General features: G+C 38.4%; 1 protein-coding gene across 2 annotated transcripts in view; it reads right to left on the bottom strand.

Annotated features, from left to right (window-relative positions):
- The window catches only part of Adamts3 (ADAM metallopeptidase with thrombospondin type 1 motif 3), a 204,270-nt gene that overhangs the window by 83,709 nt on the left and 96,180 nt on the right, over window positions 1-24,381 (bottom strand). For both annotated transcript variants that reach the window (XM_070012305.1, XM_070012306.1), the window contains exon 4: window positions 11,633-11,789. In XM_070012305.1, the coding sequence (XP_069868406.1) occupies window positions 11,633-11,789 (157 nt within the window). The remainder of the gene's footprint in view (window positions 1-11,632; window positions 11,790-24,381) is intronic.

Raw genomic sequence — 24,381 nt, 5'->3', positions numbered from 1 at the left:
CAGTCTAATGTTTGTAAGCTACAAATAGTAGGAAGAAGGTGTCATTAATAATGAGATAACAAAGGAGAGGTCTGGGACACACAGACCAATGCAATCCAAGGAACCCAGAAAATACTTCCGAATTTAAAAATAAACAATGATGCCCAGTGCTGGTGGCTCATGCCTGTCATCCTAGTTTCTCAGGAGGTTGAGATCTGAGGATTGAGGTTCTAAGCCAGCTCAGCCAGGAAAGTCTGTGAGACTCTTCTTTCTAATTAACTAGCAAAAGTCCTCAAATGAAAGTATAGCTCAAGTGTTAGAGTTCCAGGCTTAAGGAAAAAAAGCTAAGGGACAGAACTCAGGCCTCCAGTTCAAGCCCCAGGACCAGAACAAAACAAATGAATAAATGATGTATGCTTTTCCAGTTTACAAAGATCATTACATCTTAAGAAAAAAGTAGCAATTTTCAAAGCAGTGTACTTATTTTATATATATGAATAAAAACACTAAATATGAAAAATGCATTTCTGTAATTACATTCGTGTGTGTGTGTGTGTGTGTGTGTGTGTGTGTGTGTGTGTGAAAACAGAGATTGAATCTAGGACTATCAGCATGCTATGAAAGCACTCTACCACTTGAATCAGGCCAGCAGCCCAGCATAATGTTTGTCGATACATCCTTTATAATTTCTACTTAAGTGTAATTACAGAAATTATAGGGAAGCTTCAGGCTTGTTTGGATTATCACTTGCTTACTTGGTGCTCTACCACTTATGCCATGTCTCCAGCCTAGTTTTGCTGATTATTTGGGAGATAGAATCTCCCCAGATAATCTTCTGGCTCTGGCTGGCCTTAAACCACAATCATCCAAGTTTCAGCCTCCTGAATACTATTAGAACTATAGGTATGAGTCACTGGCATCCATCTTGTGAATGCATGAAAAAAATAACAGGAAATATCTTCTGACATTAATATAAAGTAATCTGGCATTAATGTAAATTGTTGAGATAAGTGACAGAAAATATACAACCTATAGTTCTACTGGTGTTTAACAAAAAGGAGAAAGATGGGAGGGAGATGCTGAGCTGACTGTCCAGTTGAGCAGGGCATTTTGTCCTTTCCTAAGTGTTTTGGAGTGGGCAGAATTCCAGGTTGTAGCTGCAGAAGTTATCTAGAGTGCCTAAGGTCATGGGAGATAATCAGCCCTGAGATGCCATTGCAGGTCAGTTTCCCTCTGTAAGGTCCACTCCTGGATGTCTAGCAGACTCCACCCTCCTCGCAGCAAAGTCTCCACCCAGTACCTGCATTACCTAGGCAACTGGGACACCTGGAAGAGGTCACATCTGAATTTGATGTGGCCACACCTTTCCCGCCCATACCCTACATAAGGCCTAGCCCAGGCCCAGACGCTCTCTTGCTGCTCTCTTCTTGCTCTCTCTGTTCTATTCTAGCTCTCTCTCTGTTCTTTTCCAGCTCTCTCTCATTCCCAGCCACGTGGAGTGCCAACCTTGCCTGGTCCCAGCAGGCCTACTAAATAAACCTACCCCTTACCTGAATACCACGTGAGTGCTACCGTTCTTACCCCTCTTTCTGCTCTTTTCTAGCTCTTTCCTGTCTTTCTCAGCTCTCTCTCATTCCCAGGCCTTTCCTAGCCACGTGGAGTGCCACCCTTGCCTGGTCCCAGCAGGTCTACTGAATAAACCTACCCCTTACCTGAATACCACGTGTGTGCTGGTGCTGTTCTTACTCAGCTACCTCTTTTTAAAAACCTAACACCCTCCAAACCCATTGCAAAAAAAAAAAACAAATTAAAAACCCAGTCAGTCAGTGGGGATGATATCTATCACCAGGATATAACTAAATAGAACAAAACTTCACACAACTCAATGATAAAAGAAGAGAGGTAAGCTCCAAAACAACCCATCAAAGGTACTTGTTGGAATATATCAGAAGACGAATGAAATCAAAAGAACAGAAGACACATGGAGTATGGCAGAACAGAAAATTCCTTTATTATATTCCAAACAAACCTCATGAAGGAGCCCTGTCCCTCTCCCCAAAACTGGATTCTGTGAAAAGAAATCATTTGCAATCTGGGGAAACCACTACATAAACTAGCTGTGGAGAGAATGAGACACAAGATGAAGGAGTGGAGTGACTAAGTGAAAATTAAGAAGAAACAAATGAAAATATGTTCTCTAACGAAATGTAATGACTATTAAAAAAAAAAAAGAAAAGTATCTCCACAGAACAGGAAAACCCAAAGTCCAGCCAAATATTTCTGAAAAGGGAAGACCCATTTCATCCGAGAGATCCAGGTACATGTGTATGAAAGGTTTGAAGACAAAATGTCTATTCAGTAGGGGAAATTTGTGACAGATGTGATAGTAACAACATAAGCAACCTTTGCATCATAAGTGGGAAAAATCCACAGGTCTCCTCTGCTGTGTGTGTTATTCCTAAATCCCATTCATGTCCCACTTTCCAATGGACCATCATGGGGTCTGCATTATATTGTCAGGTTTCACAATCTGATACTTCAGACAATAAAAATGCCCTTTTTTAATTGTGAAAATACCATACAGAGGGGTTACAATTACATGAGCAAGGTAATGAGTACATTTCTTATCAAGCATTGTTGCCTCCTCCTTTGTTTCCCCTTCCCATCCCTTCCCATCTCCCCCTCCCCCGCCCAAAGTTAAGTTGTAAAGTTCATTTTCGACATAATATCTTGTTTAACCTTAGAAGTTATAGCTGAAAGTTTTCTTTCATTCAACTCAAAATACTTTCAAAGTTTTTGCTTCATCATCAAAGTAAAGGGTATAAAGGAACATTTTAAAAACAATTTCCACCAGCAAAATACTTAACATTTCTTTGTATTAGAATGACTCACTCATTCAGTCAGCCAGTCCAGTCAATACTGACTGAAGATTGTGCTAGATATTGTGCTGGACTTCAAATCAACAATCTTGAATAAGGAAGAAACCCGGGACAATCTCACCAATTCTTTGTCATAAAGTATTTGGGAGATTCATAAAGAAAGCGTATGAAGAAACTTTGTAAACCATTATGGACATATAGACCACAAACCCTAGACCCAAATCACCCAATACAAAACAGTTGCCCACCTGCAGCTATTTAAATTGAAATGTACTAAAATTGAGTAAAACTGAAAACTCAGCTCGTTTGTCACACTAATTGCACCTCAACAGTTACATAGGAAGGACTAATGGTTACTACCCTGGACAACAATGATAGAACACATTTCCATCATCAGGACAATTCTAATGCACCATAATTTCCTCAAAGCTGGGACTAAGAGCATGATATCAATGGGAGGAAGAAAAGAGTTGCACCACAAACCACATGCCCAAAAAAGATGCTTGATAACTCTCTACAAGACTATAAACCCATCACAAAGGGAAGTTGTGGTCATAATAAAATAACCGCCCAACTTGTGGATACTTAATAAGTACAAAATACCAAATAGCTAATGGCTTTAACTCTATATTAGATTTAATTTTTTTAAAAAAACAATCCTTTGAAGGAAGAACTATTCTTTTCTCTGCCTTACAGATAAGAAAGTTGAGACACTGACAGGTCACAAAGCTACTTAAGGTATGTCTTTAAAATAAAACAATGTTAACAGACGGGCAGAAAATCATCTTTATGATAACATGATACAAAATAAATATAGATTTAACTGAAGTTTCATAGTAAGTAGTATGTAAATACTTGCCTGGCTTTCTATTTATCTAAAATAAGGGCTAGTTAAAAAATGATCTCATCACTGACTAAGAATCTACATCTGATTGAACTGAGGGAATACATTACCGCCAGGAACCTTTCTTTTAGTTACGGTTATTAGTAATATTCCTTCTGGTCTCGTCAAAATTAGGTCTCTGCCTACTCATGTATCTCTTTTAGAAATAGCCTCTTTTCTTTTTTCCAGTTATTATATTTCAACACTCCACGAGAACTGCAGCTTGTGGACAGCCCAAGGAAAACGTTCTTCAGACTCCATCTCACCCAACAGTTGGGTGCACAGGCACATGTCTAAATCAGATGACCCTCTTGTCTGTACTAAAGGAGGCCTGAGCATGGTACTTAAGTCCCTTCCAACGCCCAATATTCTACCTTTAGACAAAAAAATTAGAAACATTTGCAAAAGTGCATATACTATCACATGATGATTGCATTAAGTCTATGTAGCCTCTGATTTTTATAAAAAACCCTCATTCATTTCTGTAATGACCATTAATGCAACATGTTTTTATATTCACAAGAAAAATAAATTTGATTGCTCTTTTAATCACAGTGTATTAATAGAGTACTTGCTTAATAAGCAGAAGGTTCCCTGCTTTCACTATATTTGATGTCAGTATAACTTGTGGAGGAGATGGGGAAAAACCAGTTGTTTAAGGATACAGGTGGACCTGTTACAACAATGAGAAGTACAAGTTGTCATGTCCAAAACGTGCTTTACAACGTCGGTGCGGTGGGGGGGGGGGGGGGAGGAGAAGGATTGGGATTGGGGGGAGGGGGGAGGCTGGGAAGGGATGTGAAGGGTAAACAAAGGAGGAGGCTGCAATGCTTGGTAAGAAATGTACGCATTATCCTGCCCACGTAATTGTAACTCCTCTGTACAGTATGTTCACAAATAAAATTAAATTAAATTAAAAAAAATAAGCAGAAGGTTCTCAGTTAAATTCTAGTTCCAGAAAGAAAGAAAGGAAGAAAGAGAGGGGGGAGGAGGAGGGGGGAGGGAGGAAAGAAGGGAGGAAAGGAAGGAGGGAGGGAGGAAGAAAGGGAAGCAAGGAAGGAAGGAAGGAAGGAAGGAAGGAAATGAAAGGAAAGAGGGAAGTAAAAAGGGAGAAAGAGAAGGAAAAGGAAAGGAAAGGAGGGCTAGGAAGGTAGCTCAGCGGTAGAGCGCTTGCCTCACATGCATGAGGCCCTGGGTTCATATTCCTCAGCACCACATAAGCAGAAAAAGCCAGAAGTGGTGCTATGGCTCAAGTGGTAGAGCACTAGCCTTGAACTGAAGAGCTCAGGGACAACACCCAGGCCTAGAGCTCAAGGCCCATGACAAAGGAAGAAAGAAAGAAAGGAAGAAAGAAAGAAAGAAAGGAAGAAAGAAAGAAAGAAAGAAAGAGAGAGAGAGAGAGAGAGAGAGAGAGAGAGAGAGAGAGAAAGAGAGAGAGAGAGAAAGAGAGAAAGAAAGAAAGAGAGAAAGAAAGAAAGAGAGAAAGAAAGAAAGAGAGAAAGAAAGAAAGAGAGAAAGAAGGAAAGAAAGAAAGAAAGAAAGAAGTAAAGAAAGAAAAAAGAAGGAAAGAGAAAGAAAGAAAGAAAGAAAGAAAGAGAAAGAGAGAAAGAAAGAAAGAAAGAAAGAAAGAGAGAAAGAAAAAAAAGGAAGGAAGGAAGGAAGGAAGGAAGGAAGGAAGGAAGGAAGGAAGGAAGGAAGGAAGGAAGGAAGGAAAGGAAAGGAAAGGAAAGGAAAGGAAAAAGGAAGGATTAAAATTCAAAATTTGAAGATAAATGCACTGGCAAACTGAAAATTCAAAGGTTCTTCTGGTAACATGGGATATTCAAGGTATATAATATGACTTAAGTCACAAGTCATGTGAAAAACATGGCTAGAAAGTGACTAGAAAGAAACTATTTCTTGCTATCCATAATTTAACACATCCCTGAAAAAGATGCTATTTGACATGCATTAATGCTGTAGTACAAACATACTTCATACTTCATTTACTAAGAAACATGTACTACAATTACTTGTTTAAATCATCTTTGGTAGGTTACAAAGCCCACCATTAATCAGCACAGAGGTCATGAGAACTCTCCAGTGTTTCTCCCCAAGGGTTAAAGCACATTCTGACACTCCAGATTCAAGAACAGCTGCACCTAGAAAGTTCCTAGCATTGCTAAACTCTGGTTCTTGCTTCAGAGCTCCATTCCCCAGCAACCAGGGGCAACTCCTAAATCATTTCTGCCTTCTCCATGTTTCCCACCTGAGACAAAGACCGTCCTTCACGGCACCATGACAACCAGCCCAGCCACGCAAGCACTTGGGTTCCTGCAGGAAAACGAAAATCCTGAAAGGAAGCCAGGAGATAAAAGGCATACTATTCCTTGTTTCCCACTGGTAGGAAGTAATTACAAAAATTACTTTAACACAAAGCTTCTGGTGAATGAATAGTTTGTAATTTAAGGGGAGAAGCCTAAGGGCCTGGGGATTAAATACAAAATATGAAAAGCTGAATGATGTCATGCAAGTCTGGCCTCCTCTCCCCGCCCCCCAAAAGTGGATTGCCTAAAGCAAAGCTCTTAATGTTGGTAAGGAGAATTCTCAAGAGATGGCCAGGGGTATGCTTTGCTTTGTATCTGAGCTTAGACAAATGATTGATGGAATAGTGGAGGTAAGCTTTAGAAGTTCATGTTATTGCCAATTAAAATTTCAAAAACAGAAGTCAAAGAAAAAAATAATTTTGTCCATATTAAAGGTGCCAAAGATTTCCATACCCCTACAGCAGAAATCAGAGAAAGCAGAAAATGGGATTGTCCCAACAAGATGAAGTTGACAAGATTCTGTATCATAAACATGCCAAGTGTATATTTGTGGTCTCACTAGGATGGAATTCCCTTCCACTGACTGTGTTGTGTGACAGTCCATGCTTCTGGAAGTCACATTTTTAAACTAATTCAGAAACAGAGTGTGTGTCTGTGATTCTATTACTTCAATATATTTCTAAGCAGATCTTTGTTTTTTGTTTTTTTCATTTCACAAATAATACAACTTTCCTATTGAGAATCAACAAAAGTGAACCTGCATGACAGGTTGGATCCGTTGAGAGCTTTGTTGTTGAATTGCACCACAAACTTTATTATAGGATTCAACGTGTTACTCCTATTGGGAACTCAGGTAAATGTTTTTACTAGATGGAAAATACAAATACAGATCTGCACCTAGCCAATATGGAAAAGTTGAGGGTTCTTGAATATGTACGTGCAAATTTTTCTTTTGTTTCTAAGTTTAGTTTTAGTTTTTTAGGTCAAATATCCACTTCACCAACAGTGGTAGGCAGATGAGCTCCCAATTTTGGGCAACGTACACCCTCAGATTTTCAGTGTTGTAGCTGGAAAAGAAAGAACGGAAGAAAAGCAGAGACACTCCTGGTATTCCTCAGGCACTAGCTTGGCAGGTGACTAGCAAGACAATCTCAATCCATGTATGTAACTCTCCATGTGACCACTACATGTACACAAGCCATTTGTGCACTACTCCAGGGCTTGAGGATGAAACTACACCATACACTTTTAAATCTGCTCACTGTTACAATGCATATTCAAACATATACCCACATATTGTCCTGCAACAAGCCTATGTCTGTTGCTCCCTTTATGGACCCTAATCTAGAAAGAGGTTTAACCAGTCTTCCAGATTAGAATTCTGACACAAATTTGGTTTCTCTCTTCTCTTCCCCTATCACTCCCCACCACAATGTCCTACCCATCACAAATCCCATCCATTGATTCCAATCCCTATTCAACTGGTGTCCATGGTCCCATCTCACTCTAGTTCAGTCTTAATCTGTCTTCATTTACAACACTTGCAACAAAATACAGAACCCAGATATATGGTATTCTGAACAGCTAAACTGCCAAAGCAAGAAATAGTCAGGAACTGATCCTTTAAATGTTTTACTGCAATATGCTAGAAATGTTATTAAATATCAAATATCCATGTAATTTTATTGTTTTCATTGCTGTCCTGGGGCTTAAACTCAAGGCCAGGGTGCTCTCTCAGCTTTTAGTTGTTCAAGACTAGCACTCTACCACTTGAGCCACAGCTCTCCCCTTCTGGATTTTTGGTACTTTATTGAAAATAAGAGTCTTACAGATTTTTCCTGCCCGGGTTGGCTTTGAACCACTGTCCTTAGATCTCAGCCTCTTGAGTACCTAGGATTACAGGCTTGAGCCACTGGTACGTAACTCCATCCAATTCTTCTAAATTTATATACTCTGACTATTGATTGTCTTTCCAATTCTAGTTTACTCTTTGAAGGGGAGGAGAGGCAATGCAGGTCATCAAACCCAGGGCCTTGTGCATGTTGGGCAAATGGTCGATCTATGGGCTTAGTTCCCAGCCCTTCCCTAATTTTGTTGGTAGTTCAAACCAAAAGTAATTTCTCTTTCCTAAAGTGAAAAGTTGCAGGAAAATTTATTAAAATGGATACCTTGGGGTGTTGAAACAGAGTAACATGACAGCCTGGTGGGTCTGTGTCTATAACAGATAGAAAAAAGAAAAGGAGAGCCATAGGGAAAGGTCTAGCTTTCAGTTTTCCTATACAATTCCCTAAAGGAGGGCTGTGATTTTCTGAAAGGTATTTATTATCTCAAAAAGTGATATTACAAATATTAGATATTTCAGTAAAAACTAAGATTTAAAGAGCACTGCATATTGTCTATACTTTGATATAATCAGTGTTCTAATTTAGAATTATACTTTTAAAACTGGAAGTCATAACTGAGAATTAAAAGCTATGTATTCACAACATTAAGACAAGCAATGTCAAACTGCTCAACTTTAACAAAATCTGCCTACCATGCAAATCTTGGTCACAAGGTAACTATTAGAATTAGTGAAATAATAAGGCAAGCATAATGTTGTTGGAGGTTACAATCAGCACTCACTATATACTGTTTTTAATGATTATAATAATGGGTCAATGCATAAGAAACTAAGGCTTGGAGAATTAAAAAAAAAAAACACCTGATGTTACAAAGGTATTATTCACAGTGAGTCTAACTGGGAAGCAAAACTGACTCCAATTCTGTTATACTGAGTAATTCTGAGTTAGGCACACGTTATAACTCTGTATTTATTAACACAATCCTGTTTCAATTCTTAAAAATTCTCAAGCTGTGTTCATTTTGAATATAATCCTATTATAAGAGCAGGGAAGCTGGTAGTATCTGAAAATCAAACTAGAAACTAGGCAGCAACTGCCAAAAGGAGTTTGTCTAGAAGATAAATTACTGAACTGAGATGATCATTTATGCTCTTTGCATTTGACTCAAGAAAATTTCCTTAGAAAGTGACCTTGGTAAAAGTAATGTAGACTGGAGATTTCATGACTATATATATATATATATATATATATATATATATATATATATATATATATATATATATATAAACACGTATACACACATGTGTATATATATATCTGTCTGTATATCTGTCTCTTTCCATATATACATTATATACTTTCTATAATGAATATTAATTACAATATGTGTATATAATATGCATCATATAATACATATACATAATAGAAATATACATATTTGTATTTATATCTAACATATAGCCAGCCTGTAACATCATACATACATACACATTATAGATGAGACAGATGTAGAGAAGAAAAATGATATACATTCACACCCATATATAAAAATATATACATATAATCAAATCAAAAATGTCATGTCATTCTTTTCTCCCTAAAGAAAATTTGTATTATCTAACATAGGAATATCTCCTTTCCCAGGAGGAGGTAACAATGCTCGATAGGAAATGTACTCATTACCTTACTTATGTAACTATAACTGGTCTGTACAGCATTCTTCCAATAATATGTATATATGTATATATATATATATATATATATATATATATATATATATATAAAGAATATCTCCTTTCCCAAAGGAACATAGGTCTTATGGTTTCCCTTATCTGAAATAACTAGTATATGTCTAGGACAAGCAGAAAAGGTCAAAGCTATGTACATATGACCATATAAGATGATGCTAAGCAAAATGAACTCCAAGGTAGGGACACAAGAGGTTTTATCTTTCTTGCTATTGTTTTTAATGTACTTACAATGTACTATGTGATTTTTTTTGGTTTCTTTTGTATGTTCCTCCCCCACGGTATAAATCCTGTTTTCACTATTTGATTCCAGTGCCCTGCATCTTGTATATACATTTTTCTAATTTGGGGAAGGGAGGAGAAATAACAAAATGCTGAAATAAGGATACAGGTTGACCCATTGTAACAATGAGATGTACAAGACACTATGTTGAAAACGAATGTTACAACTTTGGTGGAGGAGAGGAGGGAGGAATTGGGGAGGTGGGGAGGAGGGAAGGGATGATAGGGGAAAAATAAAGGAGGGAGTAACAATGCTTGATAGGAAAAGTACTCATTACCTTACTCATGTAACTGTAACCCCTCTGTACAGTATCTTTACAATAAAGATATATATATATATATATATATATATATAAGATTATCTCCTTAATATCAACTTATTTTCCTATTTCATTACAACTTATGTTTTAAGAAGAGAAAAAATGCAAACAGAAAGCCAGGACTGATTTGACTATTTTAAAGATAAATTTCTACAAAAGATGTAACTGATACTCCAAATAGTAAAACTTTTTACAAAGCAGACCCTGAGGTTGAATACTATAATTGCCCTCCTATGCATCTATCATTCTGGTCTTAGAATCTAACTCTCTGCTATGCCAATATATCTTATTTAAGAACAATTTAGATACTTCTAGAAAACATAAGTATTTTTCAATCTTAACATAAGCTAGAAAATACAAACCTTTGAAAGAAAGTATTTTAAAAATGTATCTAGGATATATTAATGTTCTGGGATTAAAAATATCTATGAATGAAAAATACCTACAACATGCACTCCTTTAAAAAAAGAAAAGCCAGCCATTCTTCATGATTTATAAATATAAATTTATCTTTGCATCACTACATTACACAAGAGTGTATGACAACTCCAGTCTCTTGACTAATATGATAGCTGACTTCATCATTATCACATTCAAACTGTGTCTTGGGGAGATGGAGAGACGGGGAAGAGTGGGGTGACACAGATCAAGATGCTTTGTATTTACAAACTAACATTGATTTGAAATCTCTTTGTATAACTAAAGACAATAAAAAGAAACAAACTAAATATTTTTTTAAAAATCGATTCTGTTTCTATTCCTCCATCAGAAAAAATGACATTGCCCCATTTGTTAGGAAATGGAAAGACTTGGAAAAATTATATTAAGAAAGCCAGGCCCAAAGAAACATAGGTCCCATGGTTTCCCTTATTTGCAGTAACTAGTATATGTCTGAGTCAAGCAGAAAAGGTCAGATAAGTTGATGTTAGGGAAATGAACCCTAAGATATGTATTCAAATGTTTTTTGCTTTCATGCAATTGTTTCTAATACATTTATAAGATTATTTCTTTGTTGCTGTGTATGTCCCTCCCCCACAGTATAACCCCTGCTTTCACTGTATTTGATGTCAGTATAATTTGTGGAGGGGAAGGGAAAAAACAAATTGTTTAAATAGGGATACAGGTGGACCCATTGCAACAATGGGATGTACAAAATTGTTATGTCAAAAATGAACTTTACAACTTTGGTGGTGGGGGAGAGGAGGATTGGGTGGGGGGTGGGGAGGATGGGAAGGGATGGGAAGGGGAAACAAAGGAGGAGCCTACAATGATTGATAAGAAATGTACTCATTATCTTGCCCATGTAAGTGTAACCCCTCTGTACAGTATTTTCAGAATTTCATAAAAAAAAGAAAAGAGAAAGAAAAAAAATCGATTCTGTTTATGCCTACCTCTAGGGTAGAAATCTCCAGACATGTCCAGGGGAGCCTGCTGGGCTGCTGATCTCTTGTAGACAACATGAATCCTTCCTCTTTCCTCCTCCATCTGCTTGCCTCTTTCCAAGGGCTCAATGAAATACTCTTCATTTCCACTTTTTATCATTCCAGCCTGGAGAAAACAAAAAAATGATTTAATTTTTGAAAGAAATGATCATATTCAGCTCACAAATATATCTTTTTAATGGCAAGAACAGTTCTGGAAACTAATTTTTCTAAACTAATTTTTCTTTCCACATATGACTAAAGTTTAAAAGGTTAAGCTATTATTGCTCACCAGTAATTCATAAAAGGTAAAAACATCCATGTATGACAGGAAGAAGAAATAAATCATATGAAGTAGAATACAAACACACAGATTTAGAATAAGAAAATTATGCAATGCATTCATCAGTGTATAAAAAAGATCCATATTTGTATATTCTACTCTGTATTGTATCTTCCAAAGAAATCTTAGGTGACAAAAACTTACAATAAAACACATGGAGCTTCTATCTATCAATGCTATTTTTAAGACTCATTTACATCTCCCTTCCATACACTACAATGTAAGAAAAATGAGTTCTTGGTGTCTTTATCCTTCTGTAGACACCTATACTCCTAATATATGTTCATTTTAAGAATTTATGCAATATTATCCTATCTTAGTCTGTCTTCGTAGTTCCATTATATGCTTTTTCCCCCTCAATCTGTATGAGCTCAAGCTAAAAATCCCATCTGTACCTTCAAGTCCTTCCCTCTTTCCATTAAGTGTCTTCTAACTCTACTTCCTTGTTTGGTTATTCTGAAAACACCCCATGCTACAGCTGAAGGTGAACACAATGTGTCCCTTTTTTGTTCTTTTGTATATTTTTTATTGTAAAAATACTGTACAGAGGGGTTATAGCCACATGAGCAAGGTAATGAGTACATTTCCTATTGATCATTGTTGCCTCTTCCTTTGTTTTTCCCCTACCATCTCTTCCCTCCTACCTCCACAACTACACTTTCCTCCACCTCCCAAAGTTGTAAATTTCATTTTCAACATAGTGTCTTGAACATCTCATTGTTACAATGGGTCCATCTGTATCCCTATTCACAATGTGTTCTTTAAATATGAAGTGCACATTCAGTCAAAATGTTCCAACTCATAGTTCTACTTTAAAGATGATACATTAACATGTAATAGTAAGTTAAAACGCAGCACATTTCTTTGAAAACAAGGTGACGTGAATAAAAATGTGAGTGGATCAATTATAATTTTTTTTTTGGGTCCGGTCGTGGGGCCTGAACTCTGGGCCTGGGCACTGTCCCTCAGCTCTTCAGCTCAAGGCTAGTGCTCTACCACTTGAGCCACAGCACCACTTCCGGCTTTTTTCTTTTTGCTAATGTGGTGCTGAGGAATCGAACCCAGGGCCTCGAGCATGCAAGGCAAGCACTCTACCACTGAGCCACCTTCCCAGCCCCAATTATAATTATTTTGGAAAAACTAAATTAGAGTATTTTAAATCAGGTCCTGGGGTCCTACCTTATGTTCAGGTTTACAGATGAGGTCACTCCCTTTCCTGGAACGCACAGAAGGGAAATGTTTCCTGCCTCTTCAAACCAGCACTCCAGTATCTCTGCCACTCGAGTGCCAAGCAGCAGAAATGAAGGTTGCTGTCTCTCACTAAAGAACATGCTTCTGGGGTAAGCAATGGGGAGCATCTAGCTATAAAGCTCTTTCACTATATTTGACTCTTACCCTCTGGATCAAACTCCTAGCCTTCACCTAAGACATCACTGAGTTAGGAGCATTTAATAGTAATGCCGATCTTTCAATTACACATTCCAATTCCTAAGTTTGGCGGGTAATTTTTCCCTCATCTGGATAATTCCTTATATTCCTGAGATACTAAATGCATGGGGTTTGTTAAGTTGCATCATTCATTCTTTTGTCTCCAGAGTTGTTATTACTGTCAAAAGATTAATGATAGCTACGTTCTTTTTTTTATTATTACCAGTAGCAGGATTTGAGCTCAGGGTCTCACACTGGCTAGGCATGTTTTGGCTACTCTACCACTTATGTCATACCTCCAGCTCAGATTTTTTTTTTTGAGTAACAACTTCTTTTCTTTTATATATATCTTTTGTTGAAGTGCAGAGAAAGGGCTAAAAATCAGAAATATTACTGTGGCACCAGATGGTTCATCGGAGCTGGGATAATCTGGTTGTTCACAGATCACTTGCACAGAATTTTCTCCTGAAAAAACTTCAGATTCCTGCTATGGAAAGATCCCTAATCTGGAGACCTAGGGCGCAGTGAGCCTTGGGAAGAGCTGCTGCCCTGTGTTAGGCTGGGATAGCAGACCTGACCTCTAGAAGACCTAGATGTCAGTCAGCTTCTCCATACCTCTGTCAGTCATTACAAAAGAGCATTACAAAGTGTCTCGAGGGCTCAGCGATGCCAGGAACTGAGAAAGGAGAGCAGTGTGACCGCCTAGGCCTCACAAGTCCTATTTGTCCTTTGATACTCCTCCAGCTCTGCTTTTCTGCTCACGGCCAAATGTAGCTCCTGGCGGATCACCTGAATCTGCTTCTCTAGCTCTGAGAGTTCCTGCATCACGGAGTTCCGCCAGCTCAGATTTTTGCTGCTAATTTTGGAGATAAGAGTCTCAAGGACTCTTCTGCCTTTAAACTGAGATCAGCTAGAACTTAGCTTCCTTAGTAGTTGGGATTACAGGTGTGAACTACCATTGTCTAGCTTTCAAACATATTCTTATATCTCCTATTATCAGCAATGTCAGCACTCACTGACACCTTCTAGAGCAAAGGAGAGTTGACAATGCCCATAAAACATTTGAAAGCCTGGCACACTAACAGTAAACACATAACAAGTTAATATAACATCTCCAAGGCTACAAGTATCCATTCTCATCAACCCTTACCCCTCTGGGACAGAAATAACTGCTGAATGTTAGAAACAGTCTGTTGATAAATCTATTAATATATATTTAAGTTTGTAAGTTGAAGTTCATTAGCATAAATGCTCCATTGCTCATCTTTACTCTAGGTCTTTATTTGCCCGAAATCCATTCATTCTCCATGTTTTATAGACTGTTACATTTTTTCCATCCTTCTGTTTCCCCTGACACTTCCTTAGGAATGCACCTCACCACCATTTGAATTATTGAATTTCCTTATCTTGAAGTTCATCATGCATCCTGATTTTCCCAGATGAGATTCTGACTCTGGATTGAAACTCGCACAGTGACTCAGGAATAGGCAGTAACTACAGAGGTCTTTTGAAGGCAGTGGGAGGTCAGTGAGGCTTAGCCCATGTGCCTTTTAAAAACATTTCTCAATCTATTCTAGGTAAACATTCCAGTTCCAGGCCCCATGATGTTGCTTTCCCTAACAGACCACTAGTGAAACAAAACATAACAGGACTAAATATCTATCTCCCACAAGAAAGAAAACTGTGTTTAAGTAAGGTTGAGAAAACATCAGAGGAGAGTTTGGTGCTATGGCTCAAACATGGTTTGGGAGAGTTTACCAAAAGCCATGTGCTGGAAACTCAAACCTGAATGTAACAGTATTTAGAGGCTTGAGGTGACGAGGTTAAGACCTCACCATTTCTTCCCTTTAAAAGATAAGGCGCTAGTGGCTCTTGACTATAATCCTAGCTACTCAGGAGGCTGAGATCTGAGGGGATCACAGTTTGATACTAGTCAGGTCAGAGAAGTTCCCATGTCCATGAGACTCTTATCTCCAATTGACCACTCAAAAAACTAAAATGAAACTGTGGCTCAAAGAGGTAGAACATTAGCCTTCAGCAGAAGAACTCAGGGATAGCACCCAGACCCTTAGTTCAAGCCCCACAACAAGAAAGGAAGGAAGGAAGGAAGGAAGGAAAGAAGGAAGAAGGAAAGAAGGAAGGAAGGAAGGAAGGAAGGAAGGAAGGAAGGAAGGAAGGAAGGAAGGAAGGAAGGGAGGGAGGGAGGGAGGGAGAGAGAGAGAGAGAGAGAGAAAGAAAGAAAGAAAGAAAGAAAGAAAGAAAGAAAGAAAGAAAGAAAGAAAGAAAGAAAGAAAGAAAGAAAAGAAAAGAAAGAAGGAAGAAAGGAAGGAAGAAAGGAAGGAAGAAAGGAAGGAAGAAAAAAAGAAAGGAAGGAAGGAAGGAAGGAAGGAAGGAAGGAAGGAAGGAAGGAAGGAAGGAAGGAAGGAAGAAAAAAAGAAAGGAAGGAAGGAAGGAAGGAAGGAAGGAAGGAAGGAAGGAAGGAAAGAAGGAAGGAAGGAAAGAAGGAAGGTGCTGATTAGGCCAGCCATGGAGCCCTCACCCTCCGCAGGGATTAATGTAGTTTCAGAGGACCAAATTTGCTACGAGGCACCACCCCCATAAGCTTGGCTCCTCCTCCACTCAGCAGTTTCCTGTTCTGCATCTCTACAACACACCAACACAGGCATTACATTCTTTGGTCTAACAGTCATAAGCTAAATGAACGTCTTCCCTTTACAAAGTCCTCAGTTGCTGATCTTTTTCTATAGCAACACCATACAAAGTAAGGCACTGAGTTAGATAACTTCCAACAAGAGATATATTATATGCATTAGTTTAAACAAAAGTTAATGAAAAAGTACATGAACTAAGAACTATACTAGACACCACAGAAAATGAGAAATTCCTAAAGGACACAGTTTGTCTGCCGTCCAGTTACTGAAATCCAGTCAACTAAAATACATGTCTATGGGTATCCAATAAAGCATGGGCTACTACATCTAGGCAGTGATACGGTTCATGAAAGCCAAAGCAAGATTATTCTCTTTCATAATTTCACTTCAGCCAACTGTCAGCAGGATCATATTAGACAAGTCATCCAAAACTTATCAGCTAGGTCATCCAATATTACCTAATATCTGTTGTAGCTGAAATCTCCCTAAAACACATCAAAGTAAACCTTCCCTTCCATCTCTACTCTTGAACACTGTCTCAATCTCACATAGTATAGCAATTTGTTTCCCTCATAGTTGGAGCCACCAGAATGTGGTAACCAAGAGTTCAAACCATCAGGTACACACATAAAAGCTAAAATGTACCAGGTGAGGGTCTGCTCCTCAGAGCCACACAGGGGTCCAAACTGACAGTGACTGTGCCATGTCAACACAGGTTACCAAGTCTGCCCAGTCAGCAAGGGAAAAGCATGAGGAAGCTGTCATGGGAGACTCTGGAGCCAGCCCTAGTCATGGTATTTGCTTTTTCTGCATTTCCATGGATCGGATATAGTTACATGGCTCGTAGCCAACCATGAAGAGAGCCAGGAAATGTAATCTGGCTGAATGCCTGGGAAGGAAAGACAGATTTTGATGAACAGATGGAAGTCTCAACCTCAAATAAGCTCATGACACTTCCCTTAAAACACTTTTGATTGCTTCCCATTGCACTTCAAAGCACACTAATTACCATGGCCCTCAAGGTCTGCATCATCTGGCTCTGTCTACTAGCCTCACTGAACCCTGGAGGCTGCGCCGTAGGGGGCTCTGAGTGCTACTTAGTTTGCTTAGATGCTCCATCCCACCAGGCCACACTTCCTCTCACTGGCTATTTCTCATTCTGCATATCGCACCTGAAATATTCCCTTCTTAAAAGTGATTTTTCGAGGCTACAATGCTTGATAAGAAATGTACTCATTATCTTGCCCATGTAATTGTAACCCCTCTGTACAGTATTTTCATAATAAAAAAAGTGATTTTTCTCTGGCTGGGCATGGTGGTTCACTCTTGTAATCTCTGCTACTTGGGAGGTGGAGAGTAGAAGGATCATGCTTGAAGGCCTTCTCAGGTGAAAGTTAGCAAGACTCCATCTTAACTAACAAACTGCTTATAGACATGCTTACACACTCCTGTAAACCCCTCTACACAGGAGGGTAGGTAGGAAGATCACACTCTCAGGCCTATCCAGACAGAAGTGTTGAGACCCTGAAAAATGAGCTAAAAAAGTTAAAAGTGAACTTATGGACATTGCTAGTGATATAGAGTGTTTGACAAGCAAGCTAGAGGTCCTGAGTTCAATCCCTAGGACCACCAAAAAATTATTTTCTCATTCTCTCTCCCCAAAGTAATCGAGTTGTGTCATCTAAATAGAGCTCATCGAACACCATTACTCTGATATAGAGCAATGTGTCCTCTCATGGCCCTCAAAACATGTTTGCCTACATGTGATCATTTATTATTCTCCATCTCTCCCATAGTTGTCAGCTCCTGAAGTAGATGTGTCTATCATAATTAGTTTTGGGCTTCTTAAACAACCATACTACTGCTGGCAGACAATGTATGTTGTATCCAATTTTGATGAAAAACAACATGAATGAATAAGTGAAATGGTAGGGAATTCTGGGAGACTTAGGGTATTTTCTGAAGATGAGCAGCGTCCTGGGCTAGGGATGGGACAGAAGTATTCGCACTGAGACCCCTTGGGCTTGAGCAGTCTACACTATCAAAGGCAAGGCATGCTTCCGAACAGAGGTGACAGCACTCATCGAGAGAAATGTCTGTGCTGGAAGCAGGTCTGGGAATGAGGGCGTGATAGACTCATGTAGCCTTGAGCCAAACTTTAACATGCAGAGATGGAGAACTGGGGCAAAAATAAAGTTGATCCAACAGACTAGGACAACATGCTGCCTGCAGATTTCTGATATTTAAGTGTCATAAGACTAGAGACCAAGGAAGCAAGAAGCTAAAACAATAGCCCAGGTGGCAGAAGTGGCAATGGCAGGAAAGAGATAGAAGTTAACACAGGGTGAGAGGTGCTTGACACAGATCAAGATGCCCTGTGCTCATAAAGCACATGTTGAAAGCCCTTTGTACAACCAATTGGAGAAAAATTAAAATCAAACAAAAGGCAAACTCATTCACTGAAGCCTTCTAGCAGCTTCCCTTTCACTCAGACTAATGACCACAGTTCTTTCTAATTCTTTCCCCTTCCTCAGCCCCACCTTCATGATGCCAATCTCCTCTCATCTGCACACTCTGCTAGTAGTAAGTGACTGTAAGTGACAAAGACCCCCTGCTCCACTGAAGTAGAGAAATGTAGAACTGTTATTAAGAAGAATGAGCATCATCATATGCAACTTCTCAGGAAAAAAAAAAGCTGTTAAAACAAGGTTCACAAGGAGACTTGAGGGAGGCCCAATAGTAACACTCAAAACTTTAAATTAGCATAGAGGACTCTCCTCAAATCTCAACTCTGGATAATGGCTTCCTGGGCTATACATGGTCTGTTCTTGTCTCTTCTGGATTCCTCTCTTTCCATGCTGTTCCTTCTGCTCCAGCCAGCTGCAGACTAACCTCAATAGGCCTATACTATTCCTTAACACACTTAAATTCTCTCCCCTTTCACTATCTATCCTTTTTCTCCTTTAAATCCATGTGGGGAGAGACTTTGCCATATTGATGATTCTGTTATGATTCCAGGTGTAGCCTCAAACTAGGTGACAAATATTTGGGGAGTGAGGTAAGACCCTGACAAGTGGAAGGAAACTGAAAGGGAAGGAAGGAGGGAGAGAATGAAGGAAGGAGGGAAGGAAGGAAGGAGGGAGGGAGGGGACTGAGAAGTGACATGATGCCTAAAGGACAGAGAGATTTAGGTCTTATCATAGCAACTAAAGTGAAGAGGATGCAAGGATCCCTAATAGCAAAAACAATCTATAGCAGAAAGAACAGTGCTGGAGGAATATCAATACCAAATTTCAAACTCTACTATTAAGCCATAGTAATCAAAATAGCTTGGTACTGGCACAAGAACAGGCCTGAGGACCAACAGAATAGAATTGAAAACCCAGAAATGTACCTACAGACCTATAGCCACCTAATCGTGGATAAGGGAGCGAAACAAATCAAATGGAACAAAGACAGCCTCTTCAGTAAATGGTGCTGGCAAAACTGGTTTAACACCTGTAGAATACTAAAGCTAGATCCTTATATATCACCCTGCATCAGAATCAACTCCAAATGCAGACCTTGAAGTCAAAGCAGACACCCTGAAAACATTATAGGAAAGAATAGGAGAAACTCTAGGGCTCCTTGCCACAGGCTAAAATTTTCTTACTAAAGACCCAGACACACAAAAAAATCAAAGAAAGGTTGGATAAATGGGATTGCATGAAGTTGCATAGCTTCTTCTGCATGGCAAAGGACATAGCTAGCAAGATCAATAGAAAGTTCACAGATTGGGAGAAGATCTTCACTAGCCATACAATGGACAAGAGCCTCATATCTAAAATATACTAAGAACTCAAAAAATTAAATCCCCCAACAACTAATCCTCAAAGAAACAACTGCCCAATAAACAAGTGGGCTAAAGACTTAAAGAGAAACTTCTCTGAAGAGGAAATAAGAATGGCCAATACACACTTGAAGAAATGCTCAACTTCTCTAGCCATTAAAAAAATGCAAATCAAACCAACATTGAGATTCCACCTCACCCCAGTTAGAATGGCTATAAGCAAAACAAAGGAGGAGGCTGCAATGCTTGGTAAGAAATGTATGCATTATCCTGCCCATGTAATTGTAACCCCTCTGTACAATATGTTCACAAATAAAATAAAATAATAAAAAAATAAAAATAAAAATAAATAAAAATAAAAGATGAACGCTCTGAAAACAAAAAAAAGAAATCTAATAACAACAGATGCTGGAGGGGATGTGTCCAAAAGGGATACCTACTACATTGTCGGTATGAATGTAAACTTGTTCAACCACATTGGAAAGCAGTATGGGGGTTCCTCAAAAGACTCCACATAGACCTCCCATATGACCCAGCAATCCCACTTTTGGGCATTTACCCAAATGATCACAAACAAGGCCATACTAAAGCTACCAGCACAACTATGTTTATTGCAGCATTATTTACCATAGCTAAGATATGGAACCAACCCAGATGCCCCTCAGGAAATGAATGGATCAAGAAAATCTGCTATATACAATGTAATTCTATGCCTCCATCAGAAAGAACGACACTGCTCCATTTGTTAAGAAATGGAAAGACTAGGAAAAAATTATAGTAAGTGAAGTAAGCCAGACCCAAAGAAACATAGGTTCCATGGTTTCCCTTATTTGCAATAACTAGTATATGTCTAGGACAAGCAGAAAAGGGCAAAGGCTATGTACATATGACCAGTTAAGATGATGTTAAGCAAAATGAACCCCAAGATAGGAACACAACTGTTTATTTCTTTCTTGCTATTATTTTTAACATACTTATAATGTACTGTGTGATTTTTTTGTTTCTTTTGTATGTTCTTTCTCCATGGTATAACCCCTGTTTTCACTGTATTTGATTCCAGTGCCCGACATCTTGTATATACATTTTTCTAATATGGGGAGGGGAAGGGAAATAACAAAAATGCTAAAATAAGGACACAGGTTGGCCCATTGTAACAATGAGATGTAGAAGACACTATGTTAAAAATGAACTTTACAACTTGGGGGGGGGGGTGGGATAAGTTGCAGAGGTGGGGAGGGAAGGGATGGTAGGGGAAAAACAAAGGAGGGGGTAACAATGCTTGATAGGAAATGTACTCATTACCTTACTCACATAACTGTAACCCCCTCTGTACAGGATCTTTACAATAAAAAATATTTTTAAAAGAGGGTGCAAAAAATGAGACCTATGAAAAGAAACCGCCCCTCCAAAAAAAAAACAAAAAACAAGTTTAGTTAGAGTACAGACATATTAGAAAGAGCGATAGAAACAAGAAATTGGTCTTTCTTCCTTAGGAGCTAGCAGAACTGAAATGATTATTTCAAAGCATTTCTATCTTCAGGCAAGACTGACACACAAATTCCAGATAGGGGGAAAGTCATCAGCACTAATAATTAAAGCTGAAGGTTCTTTTGTCCATTAGCATTCTCACTTAGGAAATCATGTACTCAGATCAATGTTTTCAAAAGCCTCAAGACTACTCAGTCACATTGTAGTATTAATCCCATAGCTTTAATTCACATAACAGTGGAGTGTTCTACAGGAAATAAAATCTGATGTGTATAATATAAGTGTATATACTATAAAGATTGTCTAGACCATTGCATTTGAAGTACTGCTAGTATTTAGAATGCAAAATCTTGAAAATTAATAACTTAGATGGTTTTAAAACTGTCACATGTGAGATTACAAATGTTCCTAAGAGATTCTATTTAAACAGATGCCCTCCATCATTTTTTTCAGTTCATTTAATGTTACGGATGAATCATATCCAATAATACTTTATGAATTTCCATTTATGCCAAAACCCTCCACATTTATCATTCTAATCCCATGCAACAACATAGGAAATGTTTGGTGAGTTTCAAAAACAGTTTCCCAAAATTGAATGATGTTTTCTTTTCAAGAAAAAAATTTTATAATGTTCAAACCAGTGTTAGGTGCATTATATTAATGATTTTTCATTAATTTTTCATAGAAGCTCTTTGGCAACATTTGGAGAAAGCATTTATAAAATAATGTATTATTTACACTAAAAAGCCAGCTGTATAATCTCAACCCTTCCAGCTACTTCAGTCAACCCAAACACTACCAAGAACCCACAATTACAAATGTAACTATTTCTTTCTAGCTATCAGGAAGGTCATTCCCCTTCCTCACTCAGCACTACCACACCAGCATATCTGACAGTTCTAACACACGAGGCTAAATGGTTTCCTGATCTTCATCAGATGATAAATGGCAAGAGAGAATAATGGGCGTGAGGTACTGGAAGTTTCAGATGAGATAATGTCTATGAATGCAGTTTATAAACTATAAAGTCCCAGGAGAAATGTAAAACACTCCTCTTTATATGTCATAACAATAAACACTAGTCACCAAGAAAATATTAAATTGCATTCAACTTGGTTTGTGATGAAAGTCAGCCTAAAAGATATTTTTAACACTTTACCAAAAATTATTGACGTTTCTATGGAAATTCTGCACCATATACTCTACATATGCTATGGAAAAAATTCTAATTTTAAGTGTGACATCTAAATGTGGTTTTACTCTAACTCTTCTCAAATCTGAGAATGAAAGAGGTAACATTAGGCAGGTCTTATACGTACTTGTTTAATGAAGTATACATCCTGTATTTCAGGCTTAAACTAAAACATAATCAGTCTGAAACAGGAAAGCATGCACTTTGAAAATGTCTAAATTACAGTACTAAGTGTATTAGCAATGTTTAGCATTATCCCATATTTCACAAACACATGAATATTCCTTAAAAGGCAAGAATACATAACCATCATTTAAAATCATTCTTAGCAAAATGTTCATAATCCTAAACATTGTTTTCTTTAATTTCTTAGTGACTATCATTAATGGCCACACACATGTAAAACTCAAATGTAAAAAACTTCAGTTATTAGTAATTCTGGTGTTTGGACCCATAACACAGGGGATTAACATGTATCAATAAATGCACATTTCCAAACTACTAATCTCATTGATTAACATGTATCAATAAATGCACATTTCCAAACTATTACTCTCATTTATTGTGGTTAAGACGATTCTGAATCAAAGCATCTGTGCTGTGTTATTTATTCCTTTTCTTTCCTTTGTAAATCATAAAGCAAATCACATGAAACAACAATATCAAAGAAGTCACCAATTCTACTACTTTCTGGTTTAAATCTTCCTCAAAATTAAGTGAGTTGTACTGGAGGCATGGCTCAAGTGGCAGAGCTCCAGCCTTGAGGAAAAAGCAGTGCCAGAATGAGTTCAAGTCCTGGAGACCTGTGACTGGAGAAAAGGCGGGGGGGAGGGGGGGGGAGAGTCATGTATTGTTCTTCTTTTGCTGCTATTTTTAAAAATTGCCAAAATGTATTGGCATAAGATAAATGTGTTACCTAAAAGTTCTGTGTATCTACAGTCTGCCTGGTGAAAAGGTCTTAGCCAGGACAATTTCTAGAATCTCTGGATGAGTTTCATGTGATTCTCTTCCCATTTCCCTTTTCACACATGCCATTCCACATCTCTCATACCTTTCTCAATTTTACTATAACTGAACAAAGACGAAGCTCTGGTTGCGAGAACTTGTCACTTGCAATGGCAAGTGGCATCTGGGAAATTCCATCGCTTCCCCCTCTTTCCAAGCCTCCTCTGCTGACAACCACAGAAAACTGTGGCGATGGCCTTTTACTTAGCTGACTGTGGAGGGACCTCACACGTGCTTCTCTGTGTGATGACAAATGAGATGATGAAGAAAAAAACAGGCATACGCATGCATCGGCCAGAGGTCTCTGCCCCAGGTTCTCACTAAGGAACAGGGAATTAAATGAGTTGAGAAAAATAATCTGAAGCTGAAAGCTAGAAAATAGGAGAAGAAAATTTAGAGAGAAGGAGATTGAAAAAAAATACAAGAAAGAAAAAGTTACTCCAACCAAACTGTATGTTCCAAAGTCAAAGGGTCAGCTAAATGAAAGAGAAGGCACAGGAGAGGCACAGATACAACACAAGTTCCTGAGACCTTCCACCATTACCACACGGCACAAAGCCATGTGAGCCCTGTTCCATCTCTGGATGGGCTACATGCCCAGTATAGTGGTGCCCCAGCAGCCACGATAAATGTGTAACAAAAATTGCATAAAGAAAAGTAAAATACCAAACTCTATTTCCATTTCCTGCGTGAGGAACAGGAAATATTGCGCTTTTTTTGCATTTGTCCCTGCTGAAACAGAAGGAAGGGAAAGAGAGGATGAGGACAAGGAAGGGAGAA

The sequence above is a fragment of the Dipodomys merriami genome, unplaced genomic scaffold, assembly GCF_024711535.1.
Source record: "Dipodomys merriami isolate MVZ:Mamm:240054 unplaced genomic scaffold, mDipMer1.0.p SCAF_9, whole genome shotgun sequence".
NCBI lineage: Eukaryota > Metazoa > Chordata > Mammalia > Rodentia > Heteromyidae > Dipodomys > Dipodomys merriami.
This window is presented reverse-complemented; position numbering and strand designations above follow the sequence as displayed.